This window comes from Hyla sarda, chromosome 6 (assembly GCF_029499605.1).
Source record: "Hyla sarda isolate aHylSar1 chromosome 6, aHylSar1.hap1, whole genome shotgun sequence".
In the NCBI taxonomy this organism is placed as follows: domain Eukaryota; kingdom Metazoa; phylum Chordata; class Amphibia; order Anura; family Hylidae; genus Hyla; species Hyla sarda.
The window spans coordinates 37382194-37408344 of NC_079194.1; the positions used below are offsets into that span (position 1 = coordinate 37382194).

A 26151-nucleotide genomic window follows, 5' to 3' on the forward strand; every position below is an offset into this window, starting at 1 on the left:
GGGTGCTGCTGGTTACCTGGGCAGCCAGGGGTCTTTACAAGAACCCCCAGGTCTGCCCCGGTTATTGCCTGTCAGGACGTGCCAGAGTCACATCCTGATATGCTGCCTGCTAGTGTAATACTAGCTGACAGCATATATCTGCAATGCTTTGGAATACTAAGTATTCCAAAGCATTAAAAAAAAAAGTTAAAAAAATATGAAACTACTACTACAAAAAAAAAACTACAAATGATATTGGCTTACTTTTACTATGTACATGAAGGACAACTTGTGGGAAAAAAACAGTCAGAATTATCGTGATTGGCAAAACGTTACCAGAGTTATTCTCTAATAAAAACAGACATCCCCGATTTGAAATAACAGGCCTGGTCTTTCAGGGGCGTACAGGTTTATTTGTATTGGTCCTTAAGGGGTTAATTAGCATATTAATATTCTGCGACTCCACGTCCTAGTGATGTGTCGCATGTCACGTGAGCACTGCTCTCTGTCAGTAGAGCGCATGCGCCAGCAGTTTACAGACAGCTCTCACGTGACTGACTTCAGCAGTTGGAGCTCTCACATCATCAGGACGTGAGAGCTGCATGTAAACTACAGACGCATGTGACATGCGACTCACATCACTAGGACGCGAAGTCGCAGAATATGAATATGCTAATTAAAGGGACAAGTGATTAGGAACACGAAAAGATGCAGGGGCGGCCAGCCGATGGGGCCCCACCTCCTGTGTGCAATTCCCTAAATTTAGAAGGGGAACTTCGCCATCAAATATCTTGGGAACCACGGCACCAATTATAGTAAGTGACCCCTTTTTGGATTCCTGGCCACCCGCATTATAACCCAGTGTATGGGTTTAGTGTGGGTGATCAGAGTGACAGTTCAAAAAATGGTTAACATAAAAACCTAATTTAAACAACAGGTAATTTAAGAGGACACAATCCCTATAAATAATGTTTTGGGTCTATAATATACAGCCTGGGACCATGTGTATATGTCAGTATTTCCCAACCAGGCTGCCCCTAGCTGTTACAAAACTACAACTCCCAGTGTGCCCGGACAGCTTTTATGCTGGGAGTTGTAGTTTTTCTGAAGACACAATCTAGCCATAGATTGTTACATAATGTCCATATGTTTCTTGTTGCTCAGAAAAAGGCCCCATGAATAGAGGATAGATGGTTTGAGTACTCTTCGGAAGAGGGGAATGTAGCATTTCCTCTAATAAATGTAGCCAGACTTTTAACCCACTTCCCTTCTCATGCTTTCTTATATCACCTCAGATCATGGGAGAGAAGGGATTCCCTTTATTTTACTTACATTTGGGTTGGAGAGCAACATAGCGGAGAAGTATAAAGGGCTAAACAAGACCTATGAAAATGATGGAAAATAACAAAGAGGTAATAGAGGGCAGTGACGTGAACAGTTTGACTTTGACCCCATGTCTTTTTGATTCGCCTATTAAAAGTTCTATTTTCCATGTTAGGATGTAAAATAGGCGTTGCCCCAATAAAAGAGGAAGATTTATCAAAACCGGTGCAAAGGAAAAGTTGACCAGTTCCCTACAGAAACCAATCAGATCGCTTTTTAATTAAAAAAAATGCATCTGCAAAATGAAAGAAGGGTTCTGGTTGGTTGCTATGGGCAATTGGTCAACTTTACCTCTGTATCGGTTTTGATAAATCTCCCTCAATGTACATATCACCGCTCAGCTGGGGGCCTTAGGGTCTATTCACACATACAGTATTCTGCGCAGATTTGATGCACAGGATTTTCTGCTGCAGATTTCAATGTAAACTAAATGACTGAATACAGCTTCAAATCCGGCGCATCAAATCTGCACAGAATACTGTACGTGTGAATAGACCCTTAATGTGTATGTTGGTTTTATTGGGGGCATCAATTGAGCGTACAATGTCTCTTGGGTAATAATAGGTTATTTGGACTGCATATGATGTCAGAAAGATTTTTTCCAGTGATTATCTATGGGATTTATGGGCTCCACATCTAAGTAGTAGCACTTCAATTATAAACATTACATTTGGAAGAACATAGTGACAAACCCTCTGGATGCCACAATAATACACTAGTGGTTGTCACAGGCAAAACTAACCAGGTGAAGCATTATCTAGTTTGGTAGTTTGCAAAAATACAGAAGTTATATCTCCTTAATTCTGTATGAACCTGGCAGGTTCGATGACATGTCATGTTACAGAGATTTTCTTTCCTACCAGTGAGGGTGGGGAAGGGGGGGGTTACCTACCTACTGGATGCTTCTACCCAATACAGGGGATTACCTACTTACTGGGGGCATCTAACTAATAGTGAGGTATTACCTATTTACTGGGGACATCTACATAATATAGGATTACCTACTTACTGGGGGGAGGGGGGAATTACCTACTCACCGCAACCCCAACCCTTCCCCTAACACACTTATCTACTCACTCATACTATGCAGGGCACCAGGGAAGGTATTATTTGGAGCACTGAACGTAGGGCAAAGTTGATTGAGGTTCTGGAAAAATGCGGAGCCTAATATGTTTTTCTGGCAGATTTTGCAGAGTTGAGTCATAGTTATAAAAAGTCTTCATTGCGGTCTGAGCCGCAGCAAAAAGACGTCTCCTGTGAGTCACTGGATGTAAGCCTTTATACGGCCCACAGTGCTTGTGTAGAACTGGGGGTAAATATTTATGGTCACTTTATTGGGAATATTAGTCTGGGTACTTTTTATTCAGTATCAGTTTGGTAGTATTTTCCAGTAACTATGTGGCGTATTGGTAGTACTCCTGGTGTGGCGGAATTATTTATCCCTTGTATAGTGATATCATTGGTGATATTGGCTTTTATTTCCTAACAGTATGCTGGTATTATTTAGTTACTGCAGTAATAATATGTCATCTTGGAGTGGAGGTATTATTTTATTATTATTTTACACCGGGGGCAACTGGGCAGTGCTGGGCAGCATGGCATCATTATGTGGGCATTAAAGGGGTATTTAGGCTTTATACATCTTATCCCCTGTCCAAAGGATAGGGGATAAGATGTATGATCACAGGGGTCCCGCTGCTGGGGACCCCCATGATCTTGGTGCAGCCCCCGGCATCATGTGCCAGGCGCTACCTCCGAGACGGGGATGTGACGTCATGGCCACGTCCCTCTATTCATATATATGGGAGGGGGTGTGACAGCCATCCATCCATCATACCTCCTCCCATAGACATGAATGGAGGGGGCATGGTGTGACATCACCAGGGGCGTGGTCGTGATGCCACATCCCCGTCTCAGAGGCAGCGCCTGGCACAGAATGCTGGGGGCTGCACCAAGATTGCGGGGGGTCCCCAGTGGTGGGATCCCTGCGATTATACATCTTATCCCCTATCCTTTGGATAGGGCATGAGATGTATAAAGCCGGAATACCCCTTTAAATGGGGCTACTGGGCAGTTGGTAATCCTTATGTTGCATTTAAACTAATAATAATGATAAATGCCCCCGCCCCCCAAAATGTTTGTGCCCGTCCTTGATAAAGAGGAAGCCACTGTACTAGGTGTCAAGTAAAACCACAAGGACTACCAGTTCCTTTTGTGCACTTATCTCCAGTGTAGATTTATTCCTTATCTCCATGTGACGGCTGTTCAACCAGCAAACCATACAAGAACCTTACCAGCACAAATTTGGACGCAATAACTTTGCTGTCTTACCTATGTCTTTATATTGCTAATGTACAGTATAGGATGGAGACACAAATGGCAAAGACCTCCATGTGACCCAAAGTCTTACAGCCATATGTATGGGGGACATTTGTATAAAAGTATCTACAGGGCGGGAGGGGGTGATAACAATAGAATGAAGCATCAATATAGCTGTTACTGTACCTTATTACCAGTTGGTTGCTCTTTTGTATAATGTCAATTTGTATATTGTTTTCCAAGTATTTTGCTGTAAAAATTACTTCAATAAATAGCATTTTTATTTTGTCTCACACTTGGACACACACTTCTATTGATATAAAAGCAAAAAATACCTTGTTTCACAGATGATTGATGCATTGTAAAGTTTATTTAGAAGTGAGATGACAAATAAAATGGATTTTAGAGAAACACAAGGAGAGAAAAATGAAATTAGACTCCTTATGGGACAGACAGGAAACCTTTCTCTTTGCCCAATGCATGGACATTTTATGGCCTATTTCTGTCTACCATTAGGGAAGTCTCCTTACAATTGATATACATTTGCTGGAATAACATATAATCAACTTTGCAAGAATTATCTAAAGCAATAAGTCTAAGTCAAAAACATCTTGGAAAAATTATCTTGTTCCAAACCTTTACCAGTTCCCCGGTACGGCATAGGACAAAACTAAAGAGAACTATGGATCAGTATATCCATATACCAGAAAAATATGATATTTTAGCAATCGAAGAAAGCTATATTGGTTATTATTATATAATATTTTTAGAATTATATGTGAGTAATAGATATTAGCGAAGATACAGTGATTTGATTCATCACAAACTTCTCGGCTTAGCGGTTGCTGACTTTAGCCTGCAGAAATTAGTTCAGCTTTCAGGTAACCTGTGGGCTGAAAAAGGTGGATACAGTCCTAGGAGAGACTCTTCTAGGACTGTATCCACCTTTTCCAGCCCACCAGAGCACCTGAAAGCTGAGCTAATTTATGCTAAAGTCATCAACTGCCGAGCCGAGAAGTTTGTGACAAATCAAATCCCTGTAACTTTGCTCATCTCTAGTGAGTAACTTTTATTTTTCTTCATTTGTAATTGTAGGCATCTTTCTCATGTATTTTGCTGGTGACACATGTGTCACAGGGAATCAGATGGTTCATGTCACGTGCGGCCATCAAGATCTCGTTGAGGTTTATTCTATATAAAAATGGAAGAATAAAAAGATTACCAGCAGTGTATCTAGTCTTACACATACATAGTGCTGGAAACAATCTGACATTGTCATTTCATAAATGAAATATTACATTGTGAAATATCTATTTCTTATTACTGAATGAAAATACAAAACAAAACAATAAAATTTGAAAAGTTCAAAAAAAAAATTTTTTATTTTAATGCTACAATTGGTTTACTTCATGACTAGGATGTTGGTCTCTATTCCTTGGTTTTGCTTGTGACTCTTGACCTTCTCTCAGACCCTGCACCACTGCATCTGATCTGACCCTTCATGTTTCTCATTTAAGGTCATTCTAGGAGATTTATTACTGGCGCACAGTATGAATGACTCTCCAGTCTCTATACCACTGAAGTCAGGTCAGTCCTGGTCTTGTTTTTCAATACTTTTTAAAGGCAGAAAGTGGTGGAAATCTTTGGCACATTTAGCCTATTTGCCAAAAAATTACGCCCTTTGTGTGAGGTTCCACAGCTTTAAGGCATTTTGTATTTTGTTGTACCGTATTTCATGATTCGGCCAACATCTGAACATAACATCACATTATAAATATAAGGAGGCTGAATGGTAACTTATCTGTTCTTTTGTTAGATTCACACTGAGTGAAGCACCAAATAGGTGATCACAACTTGTTGCCAAACATCAGTTCAGCGCCAAAGGGAGCATGGACTGGCTGCTAGGATGTCCCCCATACACAGCACACAGAAAAGAGCAGAACCCCCCTCCATCTCTATCAAGCAAGTTTTCAGAAGGTAAAGACCTGTTAGTCATCTTTAGCGGTATTAAAGTGTAAAAATCAGGCAGCTACTTGACAAGACCCAACTGGATTGGTCAATGTCCAGTTCGATGGCACAGTGGGTCTACACCAACTTGTCAATATATTGCAAGCAGTGGATGCTTGGTACTTGAAAAGCTGCAAAAATGCTTTGAGGTATTCTTGATACCTGGAAGGCTGCTCCCATGGCAAGAGGGGAATAATCAGTGGTGGATCCAATTGACCCCCCATTAATGACCAGCTGAATTCTGGAAGACTGGGGGCTTTATCTTGTTGGAGGCGGGGGGGGGGGCACCTCCAACAATATAAAGCCCTCAACCTTCCCAAATTCAGCTGGTCATTAATGTACCGCATTTAACTAAACGTGTCGTGAAGACAATGGCGCATGTGCGGTGTGTTATGTACACGCTGCACACAACACTTTGTATGTTTTTCTTTGCTAAAGTTTTTTTGGCAAAGGTTCTTTTTTTATTTTACACTTTATTAATTTATTTAAAACCTTTTTATGTTTTTTTACTTTTCACCTGTTCTACTATGCTGCAGTACATCTTTATTGCAGCACAGTATAACTGTCAGTGTACACTGACATTCTGCCTGTGCAATCCCCCCTATGGATGGACCTTACAGGTTGCCGTACTAGGCAGACAGGAGCCCATGACCTGGCCTCCTGCTACCATGGCTACCAACAGGATCCTGCAATCGCATGGCAGGATTGCCGTTGGTGGACAGGGGGAGCCCCTTTTCCCTGTCAACGCCATAGATTCCATGATCAGGATTTATCACGGCATCTATTGAGTTAATGCTGCCGCGACGGGCATGATCTGGTCTCCACAGTTGCGACGGGAAAGGATAATCGCTCATATTCCCATATTCTCATATTCACTCATATTCGCTCTCCAGTGTAATTGTCACGGATCGGCTGGCTGGAGGTGGATCCTCTGTGTCAGAGAGGGTTTGGCGAGGACCGTGTCGGTGGACCGGTTCTAAGTAGCAACTGGTTTTCACCAGAGCCCGCCGCAAAGCGGGATGGTCTTGCAGCGGCGGTAGCAACCAGGTCGTATCCACCGGCAACGGCTCAACCTCTCTGACTGCTGAGATAGGCATGGTACAAGGGATAAGGCAAGAGCAAGGTCGGACGTAGCAGAAGGTCAGGGCAGGCAGCAAGGATCGTAGTCAGGGGCAACGGCAGGAGGTCTGGAACACGGGCTAGGAACACACAAGGGAACGCTTTCACTAGGCACAAGGGCAACAAGATCCGGCAAGGGAGTGCAGGGGAAGTGAGGTATAAGTAGGGAGTGCACAGGTGGAAACTAATCAAGCTAATTGGGAAGATTGGGCCAGACACCATCATTGGTGCACTGGCCCTTTAAATCTAGAGAGCTGGCGCGCGCGCGCCCTAGAGAGCGGAGCCGCGCGCGCCAGAGCATGACAGCCGGGGACCGGGACAGGTAAGTGACTTGGGACGCGATTCGCGAGCGGGCGCGTCCCGCTGTGCGAATCGCATCCCCGACGGCCATGTCAGTGCAGCGCTCCCGGTCAGCGGGACCGACCGGGGCGCTGCAGGGAGAGAGACGCCGTGAGCGCTCCGGGGAGGAGCGGGGACCCGGAGCGCTCGGCGTAACAGTAATACAGTAAATAGTATAGGAGCCTTCTTTAGACCACAAGCTGGAAGCAAGTAGGGATGAGATCACTGTGATGTGTTCTGTGGGAAAAAAAAATTCTGAATATTCCTAATTTCGAATATATAGCGCTACATTCACCAAATTCGCGAAAATGCGACATTCGCAATAAATATTCAAATTGCGAATATTCGCGCTCAACACTACTATACACTCCTTGCCTGCCTGGGAGAATGCTAGGAGGAATCCCTAATCTTATCAGGTGGCCTTGACGTGGCGAGTGGACTTGCATATTTTGATCAAAAGGTTCAATAACAACCTGTTAGTTTTGAAATGATGCTGAGAAGCAATTGGATCATAGTACACGGTGCATGTGTGGCCATGTCTGTCTCTCTGTTTTTGAGTTACAAGTGTGTTTAGTTTAGTATTTAGTTTATAGCCTCATCTACCTCCTTGTCTTCAGAGTTCTTTTCTGCAGCTATCTTTTTCAGAATTTTTTTGTTGCCCACCCTTTCCCTCAAGTTTCATCAGCCTGGTTACTTCATACAGTGGCGGTATTTGTAGGATTGTTGCTGCTATTTAAAATTGTATTGGTTAGGGTATCTATTACAATTTTTTCTGCCAGATCCCCCTGTCTGCATTGTGCTGCATCCCAGCTAATGAGAATGATTGTGGTCACATTGGGGCCTACATGGGACACGACCTAAAATCTGCCCTGTCCCTGATGGCTTTTGGATCACGGTTGCAGCAACTTATGGGTTGCAATCCAACCACATTCACTTTCATTCCCTGTTAAAAAGCTATGATTCCTCTGAAATGCCGAAAGGTTTAAAGGGGTATTCCGGGTTTATACATCTTAGCATTCTGTGCCGGGGGCTGCACCGAGATCGCAGGGGTCCTCAGCGATGGGACCCCTGCGATCATACATCTTATCTCCTATCCTTTGGATAGGGGATAAGATGTATAAACCCGGAATACCCCTTTAATATTGAATCAACATAGACAGTTGTAATAAGAGAAGAACTAAGAGAAACAGAAATGATGAAACTGGCACACACCAATAGTTCATAAATAATAACAAACTTTATTGTAGCATATTAGAAAAAGATACTGTAAGAGTGTGTCTTATGCTTCAATAAAGTTTATTATTTATAAATTATTGTGCGTCAGTTTCAGCACTTCTTTTTCCTCTTAGTTTTACTGTAAGTGGTATAGTTTGCTGCAAGCAGTACCCTCATACAACCATGCATGCACATTTAGGCTGAGCCCCCCTTCTTTTTTTTCTCACTTGTAATAAGAAGGTATGTCCACGTTTCATGCTGCCTGTGGTTTTGGCCACATGAAACTAATGGCAGGTTTCCTTTAAAGGGGTATTCTGCCCCAAAGGATAGGGGATAAGATGTCTGATCGTAGGGTTCCTGCCACTGGGGATCCCCGCGATCTCCCTGCTGCATCCAGCGTTCGTTTAGAGCATTGGGTGCAGCACTGGAGGCTAGGGACGTCACGGCCACGCCACGCTTGTGACATCATGGCAACCGCCCCATTAATGCAAGTCTATGGGAGGGGACGTGAAGGGCCATGCCCCGCTCGTACAAGTCTATGGGAACTTTGCTCCGTGCTGGATAACTGGCAGTGCAGGGTGGAGGCTTTTGACGTCATGGCCACGCATTCAAAAGTGACCAAAACATCAGCCAGGAAGCATAGGAACTGAGAAATGGTCTGTGGTCAGCACCTGCAGAACCACTCCTTTATTGGGGGTGTCTTTCTAATTGCCTATAATTTCCACCTGTTGTCTGTTCCATTTGTACAACAGCATGTGAAATTGATTGTCAATCATTGTAGCTTCCTGAGTGGACAGTGTGATTTCACAGGTGTGTGATTGACTTGGAGTTACATTGTGTTGTTTAATCGTTCCCTTTTTGTTTTTTGAGCAGTGTGTTATTGTGGGATGTGAAAGCTTCAGACAGCTTCAGAAAGCTTTAGAGCAAGCTTCAGACAGTTATGATTTTAGGAAACTATCTTCAGGTATCTTCAGCAGTCTGATACTTGACAACCACTCCATTCCTATAGGAGCTTTAGGAATCATGTTCCTGATATCATGTGGAGCCCCAGTGGTGAGGCTTCTTGTGATTATATACTTATCCCCTGTTCTATGCATAGTCGATAGGTATAAATGATGGCATAAACCCTTTAAATGGGAACTCCGCCCCTAGACATTATATCCCCTATTCAAAGGAGAAGGGATAAAATGTCTGATTGCGGGGGGCCCGCCGCAGGAGACCCCCGCGATCTCAGCTGCGGCACCCAGCTGTCATCACTACGCAATGACAGGCAATACAGGGGCCGGAGCATTGTGACATCATGTCTCCGCCCCCTTGTGACATCACGTTCCTCCCCCTCAATACAAGGCTATGGGAGGGGGCGTGGCAGCTGTAACGCCCTCTCCCGTCGACTTGCATTAAGGCAGCAGGCTGTAATGTCACGAGGGGGCGGAGCCGGGATGTCACGATGCTCCAGCCCCTGTATTGCCCATCATTGTGCACAGAGCGAGTTTGCTCTGTGCTGTGATGACAGCGAGGTGCAGCAGCCGAGATCGCGGGGGTCCCCAGCGGCGGGCCCCCCCGAAATCAGACATCCTATCCCCTATCCTTTGGATAGGGGATAAGATGTCTAGGGGCGGAGTACCCCTTTAAATGTTACGGTTACTATTGACAATTACATTATTATCCTCTTGGGTGTGGACTGGTGACTTAGGCTAGGTTCACACGTTGGAAATTCCGTGCGGACTTCCGTTGAATAGAATGGGACTCCGCTGCTATGCGCACACGGCAAAATTTTTGCAGGCGCCCGTACTGTGCAGAATGTCCATACAGAGAATTTGCGTGAGGACATTCCATCGTGTGTAGCCTTAGGAGGGTATCTGGTGGATCCTGCAGAAAATTAAAGTCATACCCCAGTTTTTCTACTTTTCTATGTGATTACATGTGACTATGAAATTCCAAGGTGGCATTCACTTTGTGCTTATATGGTACATCACAATAAACTGTAAATGTTTGATTGGGATCGTGCATAAAAGTAACAAATATAGAAAAATTTTGTTATACTCAGCACAAGAGAGGTTAACTTTTAAATATTAATTTGTAACACTGAACAAAAGATATAGAAATGTATAAAAGGGGCCTAAATGCACATGATCAGAACATAGGGGGAGATTTATCAAGAAATGTCTATTTAAGATCAAATTTCCACCTTTTTTGTCTATACTTTGACTAGCGTGCGCCTTATTAATCAATAATGATGCGTAATGATGAATAAGGTGCAGCTCTCCTTTAGCGTGAAAAGTTGTCTAACGTGCACCTTTTCTAAAAAAGAGTCAGACCAACAACCAGAGGCCTGGGTTCTCAACCCGTGGTACACGGGTGAGCGTTGGTATGCGAAAGCGCCGACAAATACTGGCCATGCACTGGCAAGTACTTGTCAGCACATAGCCGGGCAAACCTCCAGCTGTTGCAAAACTACAATTCTCAGCATGCAGTGACAGAAGGGCATGCTGATACTTGTAGTTATGCAACAGCTGGAGGCACACTGGTTGCAAAACACAGAGTTTGTTACATAACCCAGTGTTTCCCACTGCCGATAACCGATAACTTATGCCGGAATATCGGTATAAGTTATCGGCTATCGGCCTGAAAGGTCACAGATTATCGGTATCGGCCCTAAAAAATCGATATCGGTCGATCCCTAGTCCTGGGGGGGCTAGTAGAAGTTGTCCCCTTCTGCACGGGTCCCCTTCTGCCAGTTAACCCGTGCGATGCTGCGTATCGCCGGGTTAACTGAATGCCCTCTATAGATGGCAGAATGCGTGAAGGACCTGCGCAATTCGCCGTCTATAGACGGGATTCTGCGGGAACGGGTTAAAGGTTGATTGTGGAAGGAAGAAATTATTCTCAAGCCTACTGTTAGGTGGTGTAGCTTTGCGCCTAAAAATGTACCTTTGCGCACAAAATAGCGACTTTTGACAAAAGTCGCAAATTATAAATACGTGACCACTGCATGGTCAAAAAGAAAAAAGTTCTATGGGTAGACAAAAAGAGTAAAACTGTCTATATCAAAAGGCACATAAAAGTCTTGTGCCTGAACATAGACCAAAAAAAATAAATGCTCTAAAAGCAATGATAAATCTCCCCCATAATCTTTTAGTAAAATCAAAAATTTTGAGACTTACCTTTTTTGAAACATTTTGGAAACTGCTTCTTTCCATTTTTACAAATCAATCTCATGTCAGTGTCAGGAGGAACTTTGTATGTAAATCTACATTCAAATTCTATATATGTAGTCGTTATTTTGAAATCTTCAGATACCTTTAGCACTATATTATTTTCGTCCATCTCTTCGTCAGTTGGTACACATGACGCTGAAACATAAAATAATAATTAGTTTTTGCTGAATTTCATAAATATACTAGCTGAGTACCCAGCGTTGCCCGATTTTCCTTCCTGATCCTTGTTGTGGAGGAAAATCAACAGAGGAAGCTTTTGACTTCATATCCCGTCCTCATATATTGTTGTCATATCCCAACCCCATATTTCGTCCTCATATCGCAACCTCTTATCCCGACCTCCTATCCCGTCCTCCTATCCCGTCCTCCTATCCCATCCTCCTATCCCGTCCTCCTATCCCGTCCTCCTATCCCATCCTCCTATCCCTTCCTCCTATCCCGTCCTCCTATCCCGACCTCCTATCCCGACCTCCTATCCCGTCCTCCTATCCCGTCCTCCTATCCACCCTCCTATCCCCCCCTCCTATCTCGACCTCCTATTCTGACCTCCTATCCCGTCATCCTATCCCGTCATCCTATCCCGTCATCCTATCCCGTCATCCTATCCCGTCATCGTATCCCGTCCTCGTATCCCGTCCTCGTATCCCGACCTCCTTTCCCGACTGCCATTCCTGTCCTATCTCGATCTCCTATCTCGACCTCCTATCTTGACCTCCTATCTCGACCTCCTATCCTGACCTCCTATGCCGACCTCATATCCCATCCTCATATCCCGACCTGTAATATGTGTACCAGGTATTAAAATATCTCCCATTGATTTGCAAGGGACTTTAAACGAAAACCCCGACCCTCACAAATGGGCGTAGTTAAGGGTTAAATTAACTATCATATATTTTAAGTGGACATTTAAGTAACATCTGACCAAGGATTATCGAAATATCTCCAGCCGTTTGGAAGTTATGCAGTGACATATATTTTCCATAGACTTGTATGGGACTTTAAACAAAAACCCTGACCCTGGCAAATGGGGGTGAGTAAGGGTTAAATCACCTATCCTATGTTTGTTGTTGACATATAAGTAACATGTGTGCCAAGTTTCATATTAATATCTTTAGCCGTTTGGACGTGATGCTGGAACATATACACACACACACATTGAGTTTTATGTATATAAATAAAATGAAAAATATTGTAATATGTTCAATAGTGTTGATTGTACATAAACTGTAGAACCCGTTCCAATAATATTCACTTTGTTTTAAAAGCGATCATTGTCTAGTTCACTTCAGATGAACCTGGTAACATGGTGTAGTGCCATGTGAAATTGGCGTAAAGGAGAAGTGTTGAGGCTGTATTTTTGCGAAGGGTGTGGGAATTTCATACTCCCTCACATCAATTCGGGGCTATATAAGGTCCCCTGCCCATAGAGCGGGGAATACATTTTGACTGAACAGGGGCAGTGCTGTGTCCAGCGGTGGTTGTCCAGCATTTGAATCTTCTCCCACATTCGGAGCTCTGATGCGGTCCTGCATCCTCCGAAGCCAGTCAGCTGCCTCATGGAGAGTTGTGTGGCCGCCTGTTGTGATAAGGCTTCCTCTTGTGCAAGGTCACCATGGATTGTTGGCCCAGGCAGTGTGGGGCTGGGGACGACTGGTTGTTTGGCACAAGGTACGGGGACACTTCTCCCCTCCTAGCAGGCCAGCTGTTCTATTCTATGGGCTGTTCTGTTCTATTGAGGCAGTCATTCTCCCGCGGTGGGCTGGCGATTGTCACCAGTGGTGTAAATATCCCGCTGGGGGCGCACTATGGTGCTTGCTTGGTTGTCAGCGGCAGCAGCGCTCAGAGCCACAAAGTCTGAAGAGTACTGTGGGTGGTGCAGTCTGATGTCTCACGCAGCCTCACTGGCTGCTTCTCTGCGACATGCTTGGCCGTACTCCACCCGCAGGGATTAGGTTTTCAGTTGGGTTTTGAGATACAGGGGAGGGGGGGGGGGGGAAGCAGGTGAAGTAGTGGCTGCAGCACCATTCATCCTATACAGGCATATCGCACCTCGGGTACAGAGAGGTTATGTCAAGTGAGGTCGGGCCTGGATGCCGCCAGCTCTGACTGCAGCGTGTCAGGAGCAAAGTGGACGTAAGGGGGGAGGTTCGGCGAGTGAGCAGCTGTGGAGGGTTCGGCTTGTCGCCATGGCACATCACTTTGATTGCAGGGGCAACGCTTGCAGACACCAGGTGCGGGGATATTGCCCCAGCTAGCCCATTGCTCTGCCATGGGCCAGTTCTACCACTTGCAGTCATCCAGTCCTGGGCTTGGCTACCCCGAGTGATGCGGGTGGTACGTTTACCAAAGGCATTAGTATTACACTGATGTTAATGATGGCATTTAACAGAAAATTCTGTGTTATGGTTGCAGCCTGCTAGACTGTCAAAGGACATTAAGACGATAGCATTACATCTTCATCGCCACCCATTATAAAATCGGTCGCAATAACATTTTATCATAGCTGCTATGCATCCTATATCCTAAAATAACCATGCAATATTTTAATATTCATGCCCTTTAAATCAGATAGCGGCAAGGAGAATAGATCATTGTACCAGCGCATACACGTGCTCGGCAGTGCATTGCATCTTGGTCACATCCATTATAACTTACGTCATCAGTAGTCAATTGATCAGCACATCACCATTAGCATTTACACGTTATATTTAAAGCTTTACAATGTGCACATGTTCATAGCACTCACATTGGGAAGACATCCATACTGTTGCAGTGTGCACACATTCATAGAATTTATGATGTGTATATGGTTATAGTGGGAATACATTCTTAGCATTTATAATGCGTACCCGGTTATGGTGTGTATACAATGTTAGCATTTATAATGAATATACGGTTAAGGGGTGTATAAGTTCATAAAATGTATTATGTATCATGGGGTGTATATGTTCATGGCATTTGTAATGAGTATCCGTTCATGGCATTACAACATGTTCATAGTGGAACACATTTCATAGTGTTATGTATGTATGCGTGCATAGCATCATACTGTGTATATGGTTATAGCTTTTATAATGGGTGTCCGTTTTGTGACATTATAGTACATTTATAACTTTGATAAGGGGTACACATTCATAATGTCAGTATGCACACACTCATAGTGTATACATTCATAGCATTATACGGTTATTTGTGCAGCATTATAATGTGTAATGTGCATGATGTTCTATTGTGGATACGTACGTAGAATTTATATTACACGCTTACAACACTCATAAGGTGTATGCATTCAATTTGTTTATTATGTTGATACTTTTCATAGCAATAACAATGTGTTTCAAGACAGTAGAAAGGGTAAACATTTCATAGCATTTTTTATGTCTATAAATTCAAAATAATTAGTGTGTGTACATTCCTAGCATTGTAAGGTTTTATTCATTCATAGTTTTTGTATTGTGTATACATTGAAAGTATCATTATGTTATATGTTCATAGATTTCTAACATACAAGTTCATGGCTATTACACAATGGATATGTTGGCAGCATTCATGCTGTATATATGTTCTTTGCTTTACTGTGTACACGTTCATAGCATTTACAATGGGTATATGTCACAGCACTTCTAATGGTTACACCTTCATTGAATGTAGTGTGTATACATTCATAGTGTTTGTAGTGTGTATACGTATTAAGTCTTATAATGGTTATGCGTTCATAGTAATTATAGTATATACGTTCATGGTTTAATGTTTGTACGTTCAATGTTCATGGCATTTACAATGTTACATTCATAGCATTTGTACCATGTGGACGTTCTTAGCATTTGCAATGTCTATACATTCATGGCACCTGTAATAAGTTTTGTTCATAAGCTATTTAAGTACATTGCATAATGTTAATATGTTTGTAGCATTTACAGTAAGTATATGTTCATAGTATTTTCAGTGTGTTTATGTTTATAGAATGTACAATGTGTACACGTTTCTAGCAATTATACCATATAGAGATGAGCGAACTTTTGAAAAATTCCATACAGAGGACTCACCAAAATTTCCAAAAAAAGTTGGTTCAGTGAATTGCTATTAAAAAATGGCTATTTCTGGCCTACAGAGAGCCTCAATAGGGGTGTAGAACACTTTGCCTTGCTGTAACATGCATATGGAGTGTGCTGTGAAATAATTCTGTTATTCAGTATGACATGCAGATTAGAGGCGTCGCTATTAGAATCCCTGTAGCAAAGTGGCACAATGACAGAGCCTGGAGGTGGCATCAGTATGAGGAGACCATATAGTGGCTGAATGACACAGCCTGGAGGTGGCGGCAGCACGAGAAGACCATATAGTGGCTGAATGATCCAGCCTGGAGGTGGCAATAGCCGGACAAGAACATAGGGCCTCACAATTGAAAAGATTAAAGATATTTTTTTACATTTAAATTGAATATTTCAAATAGATGAACCTTACAAGTTTATTTAATGTGCCAGCAGCATGAGTAGACCACATGGTGGCACAGTGACACAGCCTGGAGGTGGCAGCAGCATAAGGAGACCATAATCTGGCAGAAGGACACAGCCTGGAGTTGTCGGCAGCAAGTGGAGACTAGTGTTGCTCGCGAATATTCGCAATTCGAATCCGAATATTGCAAATATAGCACTATATATTCGTAATTACAAATATTTTTTTTTCCGCATATGCGAAAATGTATGCGCATATGCGAAAATGTATGCGCATATTCGCGAATATTGAGTCCTCCCTTATTTAATGGTATAGGAAACTGTGACTGGAACATTAACTCTGTAATTTTTTGCCAATTGAAACCAATAGGCCCATTGTGGTCTATGGGGATTTCACTGCATGTAAAACAGTAAGATAAGCAGGACCGTCTCAGCACGGGTTTGAGTCCTGGGTTAGGACAGAGTGTTACAGTGTTGTGGTTTAACTTTACTTTCCTGGAAAAGCTGCTGAGTTGCCCATAGCAACCAATCAGATTGCTTCTTTCATTTTTCACAAGGCCTCTGCAAAATGAAAGAAGCGATCTGATTGGTTGCTATGGGCAACTCAGAAACTTTTCCTGGAAAAGTTTCTGAGTTGCCCATAGCAACCAGATTGGTTCCTTCATTTTTCAGAGGCCTTTTCAAAAATGAAAGAAGCAATCTGATTGGTTGCTATGGTCAACTGCACAACTCTTTCCCTACACTGGTTTTGATGAATCTCCCCCATAGAGGGAGATTTATCAAAACCTGTCCAGAGGAAAAGTTTCTGAGTTGCCTATACCAACCAATCAGATCTCTTCCTTCATTTTGCAGAGGCCTTGTGAAAAATGAAAGAAGCAATCTGATTGGTTGCTATGGGCAACTCAGCTGTTTTTCCAGTAAAGTTAAACCACAGCACTGTAACACCCTGGGACTCAAACCAGGCGTGGTCTCCCATTCCACTATGCTGCCAAGAGGATCCTGATTATCTTACTGTTTTACATGCCGTGAGATCCCCATAGACCACAATGGGCCTATTGGTTTAAGTGGGCAAAAAATCACAGAGTTAATGCACTAGTCATAGTTCTCTATACCATTAAAGAAGGGAGGGCTCTATATTCGCGAATATGCGCATATGCGGAAAACCAGTGTAGAGGAAGAGTTGTGCAGTTGCCCATAGCAACCAATCAGATTGCTTCTTTCATTTTTGAAAAGGCCTCTGAAAAATTAAGGAAGCAATCTGATTGGTTGCCATGGGCAACTCAGAAACTTTTCCTCTGGACAGGTTTTGATAAATTTCCCTCTATGGGGGAGATTCATCAAAACCAGTGTAGAGGAAGAGTTGTGCAGTTGCCCATAGCAACCAATCAGATTGCTTCTTTCATTTTGCAGAGGCCTTGTGAAAAATGAAAGAAGCAATCTGATTGGTTGCTATGAGCAACTCAGCAGCTTTTCCAGGAAATAGAACCAATGAAAGGAGAAACCACCAAACGGACTATGTAAGATTAAGTATCATACTTTATTAGTTTATAAGTTAAACAACATTTAAATCTGCAACGAGACATGGACAGAAATGGTGGTGGGGACCAGGGAGGTGGGGAGGACAAAGGAGAAAGTAAGTTGATAATCCAAGATTATGATAAAAGATTTTGTACACCCAGAAACATATGTCACAAGTAAGACAAACTACATCAAGCTGTCATAAAAGTTATGACAATAGTAAAACAGAAAACCGGTACAAGTGTCAGAAATAATAATAGAAACACCAAGTGGTTGTAGTACAGATGAAGCCGGAAAACAGTGCCGACTACCTCATACAAAAAGACATCCGCAGGGTGAAAGACAGAATACAACAGCTGGCACCAGCATGAGAACATATGGTGGCAGAATGAGACAGCCTGGAGGTAGCAACAGCCGCATCAGGAGTCCTGAAAGTGACCAGGTAGCAATACTAGAACCCGTAATGAAGGTGGGTGAAAAAAGGAGAATTTGGCATCAGATGTGTGGCATCAGGCTGGTGGCAGGGTCAAAATAGTAGCTGAGGCAGGTAAGCAGAAGAAAACTGACTCTTTTGCAAAAGTGTTAATGTGCAAAAGTAAGTACTGAGCATATGCATTATGTAAAACTTAACTTTTAATAATATTCTTAGGATAAAACATATGTACCCCAAATTTTTATTTTTATTTAAGAAAAGGAAAGGTGTGCAAAAAACACCATGTGCCAAGTATTGATGTGATGCAACGACCTCTAAAAGGTGGAAGGGAACAACGTATCCCCTGTAAGTCCCTATTCTAGCACTATTAATTCCCTTCTTGGCAAGTGTTACTCGCCCTAAAAAGAGCTGCCCCACATCGGAACCTCTGTCTAGATAGGGAGAGGTTCCTGAGTGGGGCCGTCCTTTTTAAGACAAGTAACACTTTCCTTGAAAAGGTGGAAGGGAACAATGTATTGACCATTCTAGCAGGTAGGGGTAATAGGAAATGGCAGTGTTTGTAGGTGGAAATAGGGAGAGGTTCCTGTGTGGGGCAGCCCTTTTTAGGGCGAGTTACACTTGCCTAGCAGGGAATTAATAGTGCGAGAATAGGGACTTACAGGGGAAGTTTTTACCCCCACCGGTTACAATGGGCCATAAGTCCCTTCCACCTTCTCGAGGTCTTTGCATCACATCAATACTTGGTGGTGTAGGTGGCACATGGTGTTTTTTTGCAAACCTTTCCTTTTCTTAGATATAAAAAAAATCTGGGTCCATATATTTTATCCTAAGAAAAGCTAAGTTTTAGCTAATGCATATCCTCGATACTTATTTGTGGTCTGATGCGCAGGAATTTCTGTAACTGGCGAGCAGCACCTTAAATCTGTTTAGCACTACCCATATTTGTGAAGTGTTGGTGTGGCACCATGGTCAATCTACTCTGATGCATCAGGCATTGGTGGGTGGAAATCCTGGCTGATCCATGCCTGATTCATCTTCACAAAGGTCAGTCTCTCCACATTTTTCATGGACAGACGAGTTCTCCTTGGGGTTACTATAGCCCCCGCTGCACTAAACACCCGCTCTGATGGCACACTACTGGCCGGGCAGGACAGCTTTTCCAGGGCAAACTCTGCCTGTTGCTTCACTATGCGGGTAAAGAAAGCTACTCATCAGTGAATGTAGACTCGCTGCTGTTGGAGCTGGTACTGCTTCTACTAACCCTCCCCTCCCCAGCAGCCATGGCAGTGGAAGGTGAGCGCAGAGGGACCCCCGAGTCAGACTTGCGAGAAGATGGACAATGGCGCAGATAGGCATCGGATAACCGACTACATAGGTCTCTGTAGTAGGTCAGTTTGTCCTCCCTCTCTGTGGGTGTAAAAAAGTACTCCATTTTGTGCCAGTAGCGAGGGTCCAATAAGGAGGAGAGCCAGAAGTCATTCCACTGCCGAATGGTGACAATTCAGCGGTCACTACGCAAGCCTCCCTGCCTCCATCACCATGGGTCATCTGTCTTGTCTTCCTCATAACCCTCTAGCTCATCTGGCTGCTCATGCTTCTCCTCTTCTGTCAGATTACTATAAAAACTGCCCATTTCGCGAAACCTAAACTGTGCTCCACCCTCCTCATGTAGTTCAGCCCCCGCATGGCTCGTGTGGCCGTAAGATGTAGGCGCCATGCCTACAGTGCCTTGACCAACCATCGTTTTCCAACACATGTTGTAGTAAATGAAGCAGTGGAATAATGTCGTTCATGCCATAATCCTTGCGACTTACTAATAATATGGCTTCCTCAAAGGGTCTAAGCAAATGGCAGGTGTCACGTATGAGCTGCCACTGGTTGACGTTAAACTTACAAAGAAGAATCCCCCTATCTGCTTGGATCATCAATAAATCGGTGATGGCTTTTATCTGTTCGTATAGTCGGTCGAACATATGGAGGGCTGAATTCCAACGTTTGGAAACGTCGCAAAACACCCTATGTCGGGGGATACCGTTCTGACACTGCAGCTCAAGGAGGGTGTGTTTTGCAGTGTACGAGTGGCTGAAGTGCATGCAAAGTTTCCTTCCGATTGTTAGGATGTCTTGCAGATGGAGGGAACACTTCAGCAACTGCTTGTTAACCAGACTGAACACGTGTGCCATGCAGGGCGCATGGCTCAGGCTTCATTGTCGCAGCACAGACAAGATGTTCTTCCCGTTATCGGTCACCATGGTTCCCTTTGCCAGTTTTCATGTAATAAGCCATAATTCAATTTCTTGAATGACTGTTAGCAGTTCCTCCCCTGTGTGACTCCGTTCGCCATGGCAAACCATGTGAAGAACAGCATGACACCACCGTGCCCTGCACACATGGTATGCTGGAGGTGCACTTAGACTTGTCCGGGCAGTGGAGGCTTAATACACAGTGGAGGATGAGGAGGCGGAGTCGTACATTGTCACAGGACCAACGCCCTAGAGCGTGGAGGCGGAAGTGGCGTGACCTGTCCATGTTGCTGTTGTGGCTTTGCAGGAACCACATTTACCCATTTACCGTAGTTACAGCTCTGCACTCTGGCGCTGCCGTACACTTTAATACACACTTACAAGCTGAAGGACTGGCCCACCTTCTGTTCCACAAAATTGTGCAGGGCTGGTACCGCTTTTTTCCCAAAGAAATGACGGATTGGGACTCTCCACCTCGGCAAGGCACAAGCCATCAGTTCTCTGAAAGGTGCAGAGTCCACCACTTGAAAGGGGAGGGACTGCAGTACCAGCAACCTGGACGGGAGCACATTCAGCACCTGCACCGTTGGATGAGTGAGTACATACTGTTGTCTCTTGGACATGGCTTCGCTGATGGATTGCTGGCGGAATGACTGACTCAAAGTTGGAGGAGCAGGAACATCTGGAGCGACAGAAAATGGGTATGAGAGACAGCTCCCTTCGGCTGAGGTGGTGGAGCCTTGGCTGGCTGAAACAGGGAGTGGCGTGCCACTGGGTGATGCAGCAGGCTGGACCACCGCATCAGAGCCATGGTTCTCCCAGGCTGTTTAATGGTGACGCTGCATATGTTGACGCAGGGCCGTGGTGCCAACATTGGGACCCTGGCCACGCTTCACTTTCTGCTGATACATCTTGCATGTGTCCAGGTTAAAATCCTCCGGATGCTTGATAAAGAAAAATGACACACCGCCGAGTAGCTTATTTTCTCCCCAACAGTCCGCACTGATTGACTGCTACTGCTGCTGACTCCAGGAACCCTTGTTCCACTACCTCCCAGGAATGGGTCTACCCTGGGCATGTTTGACTCCAGACTTCCCACTTCTGCCACCATGCTGACTTCCAACCATGCTACCACCTTGCTGGCTCAGCTGCTGCCCCACGAACAAACTGCAACCCTCTTCTCCTGATGATGATGAAGCTCCTTCTGCACCTGGCTCCCAAGTGTGATCAGCTTCATCATCATCGAGTTGTGTCTGCATGTTACTGATGTCCTCCTCAGGTTCCTCTATAGTTTCTGCTTCGGGAGTCTGAACGCTCGCAAAACCACCTCCTACGCCACTCTCCTCATCACTACTTGCCCGCCTAGTGGAGGAAGCGGTGGATGTCTCCTCAACTTCTTGGCTGGGCAGAAGCTGCTGACTGTAATCTAGTATATATTCCTCACTAAATAGTGGAGCTGAACCCACAGCATACCATACTTCTGTGGGGGAAGGAACAGCATAGGACAGAGGTAATGAGAACTGCTCCCGGGCCATGCCAACTGAGTGTTGTGTCTGAGGAACCCACCGACTGTTGACAAGGGGTGTCAGATGTCCCTTGTGATGAAGTGGATGACAGAGTTAAACTATCGATGATGGCAGATGGGTTGCTGGTCGAGACAGGACCGCTAGCTGATACCGGGAGCTCCGGCCTCTCACTGCGACTCCTGCTTCCACTATCCTGTAGTCTGCTGCAACCTCTACCTGTGCCTGATGATGAATTTAGGCCTCTTCCACTCCTCTGTGCATGTCCTGGCACTTCTCTGCTTACATACTTAGTGCATATATGAGGGGAGAAAAATACGCTCCACTACGCTTAAAACAGTATTTGTCTAGAACAGCAGCAGGTGTGCACTTTTGGCTGGCCTTTCACAGTAACTAGGCCTTTAAGACTTTAACAGGCACAAAATGGAACACCACATATATGTATGTATGTGGTATGCACTTATGAGGGGAGTACAATATGCTCCACTATGCTTAAAACAGCATTTGTCTACAACATTAGCAGGTGTATACTTTTGCCTGGCCTTTCACAGTAACTAGGCCCTTAAGACTTTAACAGGAACAAAATTGTACACCACCTATGTACGCACTGGTTACACTTAATAGGACATTACACTCCGCTACGCAACCTGTATTATGCGCTCATAGCAGGTGATTATGGCTTTTAGTGCTCTGCTCACCCTAATTGGCTGGCTACTATTAGCTTTTCAGTTGTTGCACACACCAGTGCTGCAGCACACAGTTGCTGTGTAGTACACCCAAAATTGCACTTTCTCTCTCAATCTCTCTCTCTTCCCCATCAGTGCTTTTAGGCTTGATTTGGGCTAGAGGTGAATTGCTGCTGTAAAAATGCTTTTCTGTGCAACACACACTGTTCTCTGTCCCTCTCTCTCTCTCTGAAATAAAACGCTGATGTGACTGGCCGCAAGATGGCTGCCAATTATATAGGACTGTGACATCACAGGGGTGGCTGGCTGCTGATAGGCTGCATGCTGCATGTGATTAAGAGTCATCCCGTTTACTTGGCTTTCCGCCTTCCCAGAGTTCCTTGCCCCATGTCCTAACATATGGAGCCACCATCTTAGATGCCCTGGAGCCTGGACCGCACTAAAGGGAGTTTAACGAAGCATTCCGTTCTATTGAATCGCAGCGTTATTCGGATTCGTTGTAAAGCAAATTTTTCCTGAAATTCGTAACTTATTCGGATTCGTCAGGTTCGATTCGCTCATCCCTAATACCATACATACGTTCATAGATATGATTCTGTACATATATTTATAGCAGTTACCGTGCATATATTTACACCATTCATACTATGCATATGTACACAGTGGGGGACATGTATCATTTCCAGTGTATAATAGAAGTTTTTTACCCCTCTGCCTGTTGTCTAAATTTGGCGCAGCTGCGTTAAATTTATCATTCTTGTGCAGCTACTTTCTTGAATTGCGTTTAAATTTAGAATTCTCCTCAGAGCATAAATTTACACCGCAGCTCTATTAAGTAGGAGCTTTGTCTGCAGCGTATCTGAACCTAAACAGTAAGTGTGTCCTCGTTATTAGTTTTAGAATTTTTTTTCTTCATTATGTAGAGTTTTAATCTCACAATAATACCACTTTTTGCACCCAATTATAACACATCAATTATACCAATGTGCTTATTATTCATTTAACATCTGTGACACCCCTGTGCAAATCACCTCAAATGTACATGGTGCACTCTACCTTATGGGCCTTGTTGTGCGCCCGCAGAGCACTTTGTGCCCACATATGTGGTATCTCCGTACTCTGGCTAAATTGTGTCCCAAAAAATGGGGATCTTTTTTCCCATTTACCTCTTGTGAAAATGCAAAGTATGCGGCAACACCTGCATGTCAGTGTAAATAATTTTATTTTTATACACTAACATACTGGTGTAGACTCCAACTGTTCCTTTTCATAATGGGTAAAAGGAGAAAAAGCCCCCCAAAATCTGTAAGGCAATTTCTCCCGAGTACGGCGATACCCCATATGTGACCCTAAAATGTTGCCTTGAAATACGACAGGGCTCCAAAGTGAGAGCACCATGCGCATTTGAGGCCTAAATTAGGGTTTTGCATAGGGGTGGACATAGGGGTATTCTATGCCAGTGTTTCCCAAACAGGGTGCCTCAGTATTTCGCAACCAGTGTGCCTTCAGCTGTTGCAAAAACTTCAAATCTCAGCATGCAGTGACAGCAGAAGGACATTCTGGAACTTGTAGTTATGCAACAGCTGGAGGCATACTGCTACAACTCCCAGCATGCCCTTTGGCAGTCCGTGCATGCTGAGGGTTGTAGTTATGCAACAGCTGAAGGCACACTGGTTGCAAAACACTTGAATTTTTTTTATTTAACTTAGTGTTTCCAAACCAGTGTGCCTCCAGCTGTTGCACAACTTCAATTCCCAGCATGCATGGTCTGTCAGTGCATGCTGGGCGTTATAGTTTGGAGGCACAGCTGGAGGCACACGGGTTGGGAAAAAGAGTTAGGAAATGAACAATGTTTCCCAACTAGTGTGCCTCCAGCTGTTGCAAAACTATAATTCCCAGCATGGCCAGACATGCTGGAAGTTGTATTTCGGCAATATCTGAAGGGTCAGATGTTGATGAACTACAACTCCCAGCATGCTTGGGCAGTCTGGGCATGCTGGGAGTTGTAGTTTTGCAACAGCTAGAGCTCCACAGTTTGTAGACCACTGTATAATGGTCTCCAATCTGTGGTCTTCCAGATGTTACAGAACTACAACTCCCAGCATGCCTCGACAGAGTGGGCATGCTGAGATTTGTAATTTTGGAACATCTGGAAGAGCACAGATTGGAGACCATTATACAGTGGTCTCCAAATGGTGGCCCTCCAGATGTTGCAAAACTACAACTCCCAGCATGCACAGAAAGCCAAAGGGTGGTGCGGGGACGCACCACCCTCGGGACCGCCTGGAGGACGCCGCTCGCACCTGGACTGCTCAGGACCCCGCATGGCCGGGTAAGTGACGCTGGGGGACGGGTAAGGGACACTTAGCAGAGCGGTGTGTGTCCCGATCCCCGTGATCCGGACTCACACACCGTGCTGCTAAGTATTCTCATAGCGAAACGTTGACTAGCTGATAGCAGCGATCGCTGGGGGGGATGAAACCCCCCGTGGTCACATGGTAAGATGGCTGGATATCAGTGATAACCACCATCTTACCGGGCGCTGGGGAAAAGTATAACGGAAAGCAGTAAATTGTAAAAATAAAAGGAGAATGATCTACAGTGTTAAGTGGATTACAAAGCTATTAAATGTGACGGAGCTTGTTCAATGATAAGCTATCAAACATTTCCTATGTAAATGTATTAAATTGTTGGATCATAAAATAACAAAACCAATATACAAGTGATCTAATGAATAACTGAACTGTAAACAAATATTCTATATGCAAATTATTTTAAAAGTGCTTTGGGATACCCAAGGAGTAAAAAGCAATATAAAGCAAACCAAATGAGGAATTGAGATAGGAAAGTAAAAACATTCTGGTGGTTCCTTAGTAGAACTTTCCTTCACAAATAGAAAGGATTTCGCTACGTGCAGTTAAAGTTGGCTTATATTTATGGGGAAAAAGACGCACTTGCGTCAAAATTTTTGGTGCAAAGGAAAAGAACGCAGGTAATAAATCCATGTGTACTATAGATGTCACTCCAAGGTACCCTGATTCAGCCACATCTGGACGACATGCTCTACCAAAATGTGTGCAAAAAAATGCGCAAAAAAAGGGCTTGCGCAAAATTTTGCGCAAAAAAATACACACAAAACAGGGGTAAAATCTTTGATACATGTCCCCCAGTGAGTATACTTGTGCATACATTTCTAGCTTTCATGCTGTGCTTTTACTTATAGCATTCATAACATGCACATGTTCTAGGTTTTCTATCCTACCCGTAGAATGCATATGTTTAAAGTTTATACCATGCATACATTATAGTGTTTCACAACATGTATACTTTGTTTGTAAAGTATTTGTAATACATTGCATACGTTCATACCGTTGTGTTATCACAAGCTTGCAGTTCATTCAAACGCTGCAATGGTTTAACTTCTTTACGGAATAATAGTCTTACACTAGGCATAAGTTATAACAGTTTGGACTATACATACATTGCAATAGTTTTTTTCAGTATTTATGTTCTGATGGCTTGTAACATCCTTATTTACGACACGCGAGAATTCTCACCATGCTCAAGCTACTAAACGGCTCATTCCATTAATAGGCCACGCTTATATAGGGGATGTATACCCATCATGCCTGCCACATCTGCAGGAGGATACACTGTGCGGTTATTGTTACCAGATAGGTGGTTATACCTGGTCATACCTGCCACGTTTACAGGG

At 44.0% G+C, this 26151-nt stretch overlaps 1 protein-coding gene and 1 long non-coding RNA gene across 3 annotated transcripts in view; one reads left to right on the top strand and one right to left on the bottom strand.

The window, feature by feature from the left end:
• The first annotated feature begins 603 nt into the window (after nt 1–603).
• Nucleotides 604–5648, top strand: LOC130275492 (uncharacterized). The gene is made up of 3 exons (XR_008844797.1): nt 604–794; nt 5199–5268; nt 5498–5648. It is a non-coding gene; the product is annotated as an uncharacterized LOC130275492 (long non-coding RNA).
• Nucleotides 4724–26151, bottom strand: part of LOC130275488 (putative gastrointestinal growth factor xP4) — a 158247-nt gene continuing 136819 nt past the window's right edge. For both annotated transcript variants that reach the window (XM_056523533.1, XM_056523534.1), the window contains exons 8-9: nt 11526–11714; nt 4724–4872 (exon numbers count right to left, since the gene is read on the bottom strand). In XM_056523533.1, the coding sequence (XP_056379508.1) occupies nt 4868–4872; nt 11526–11714 (194 nt within the window). In that variant the 3' untranslated portion in view covers nt 4724–4867. The remainder of the gene's footprint in view (nt 4873–11525; nt 11715–26151) is intronic.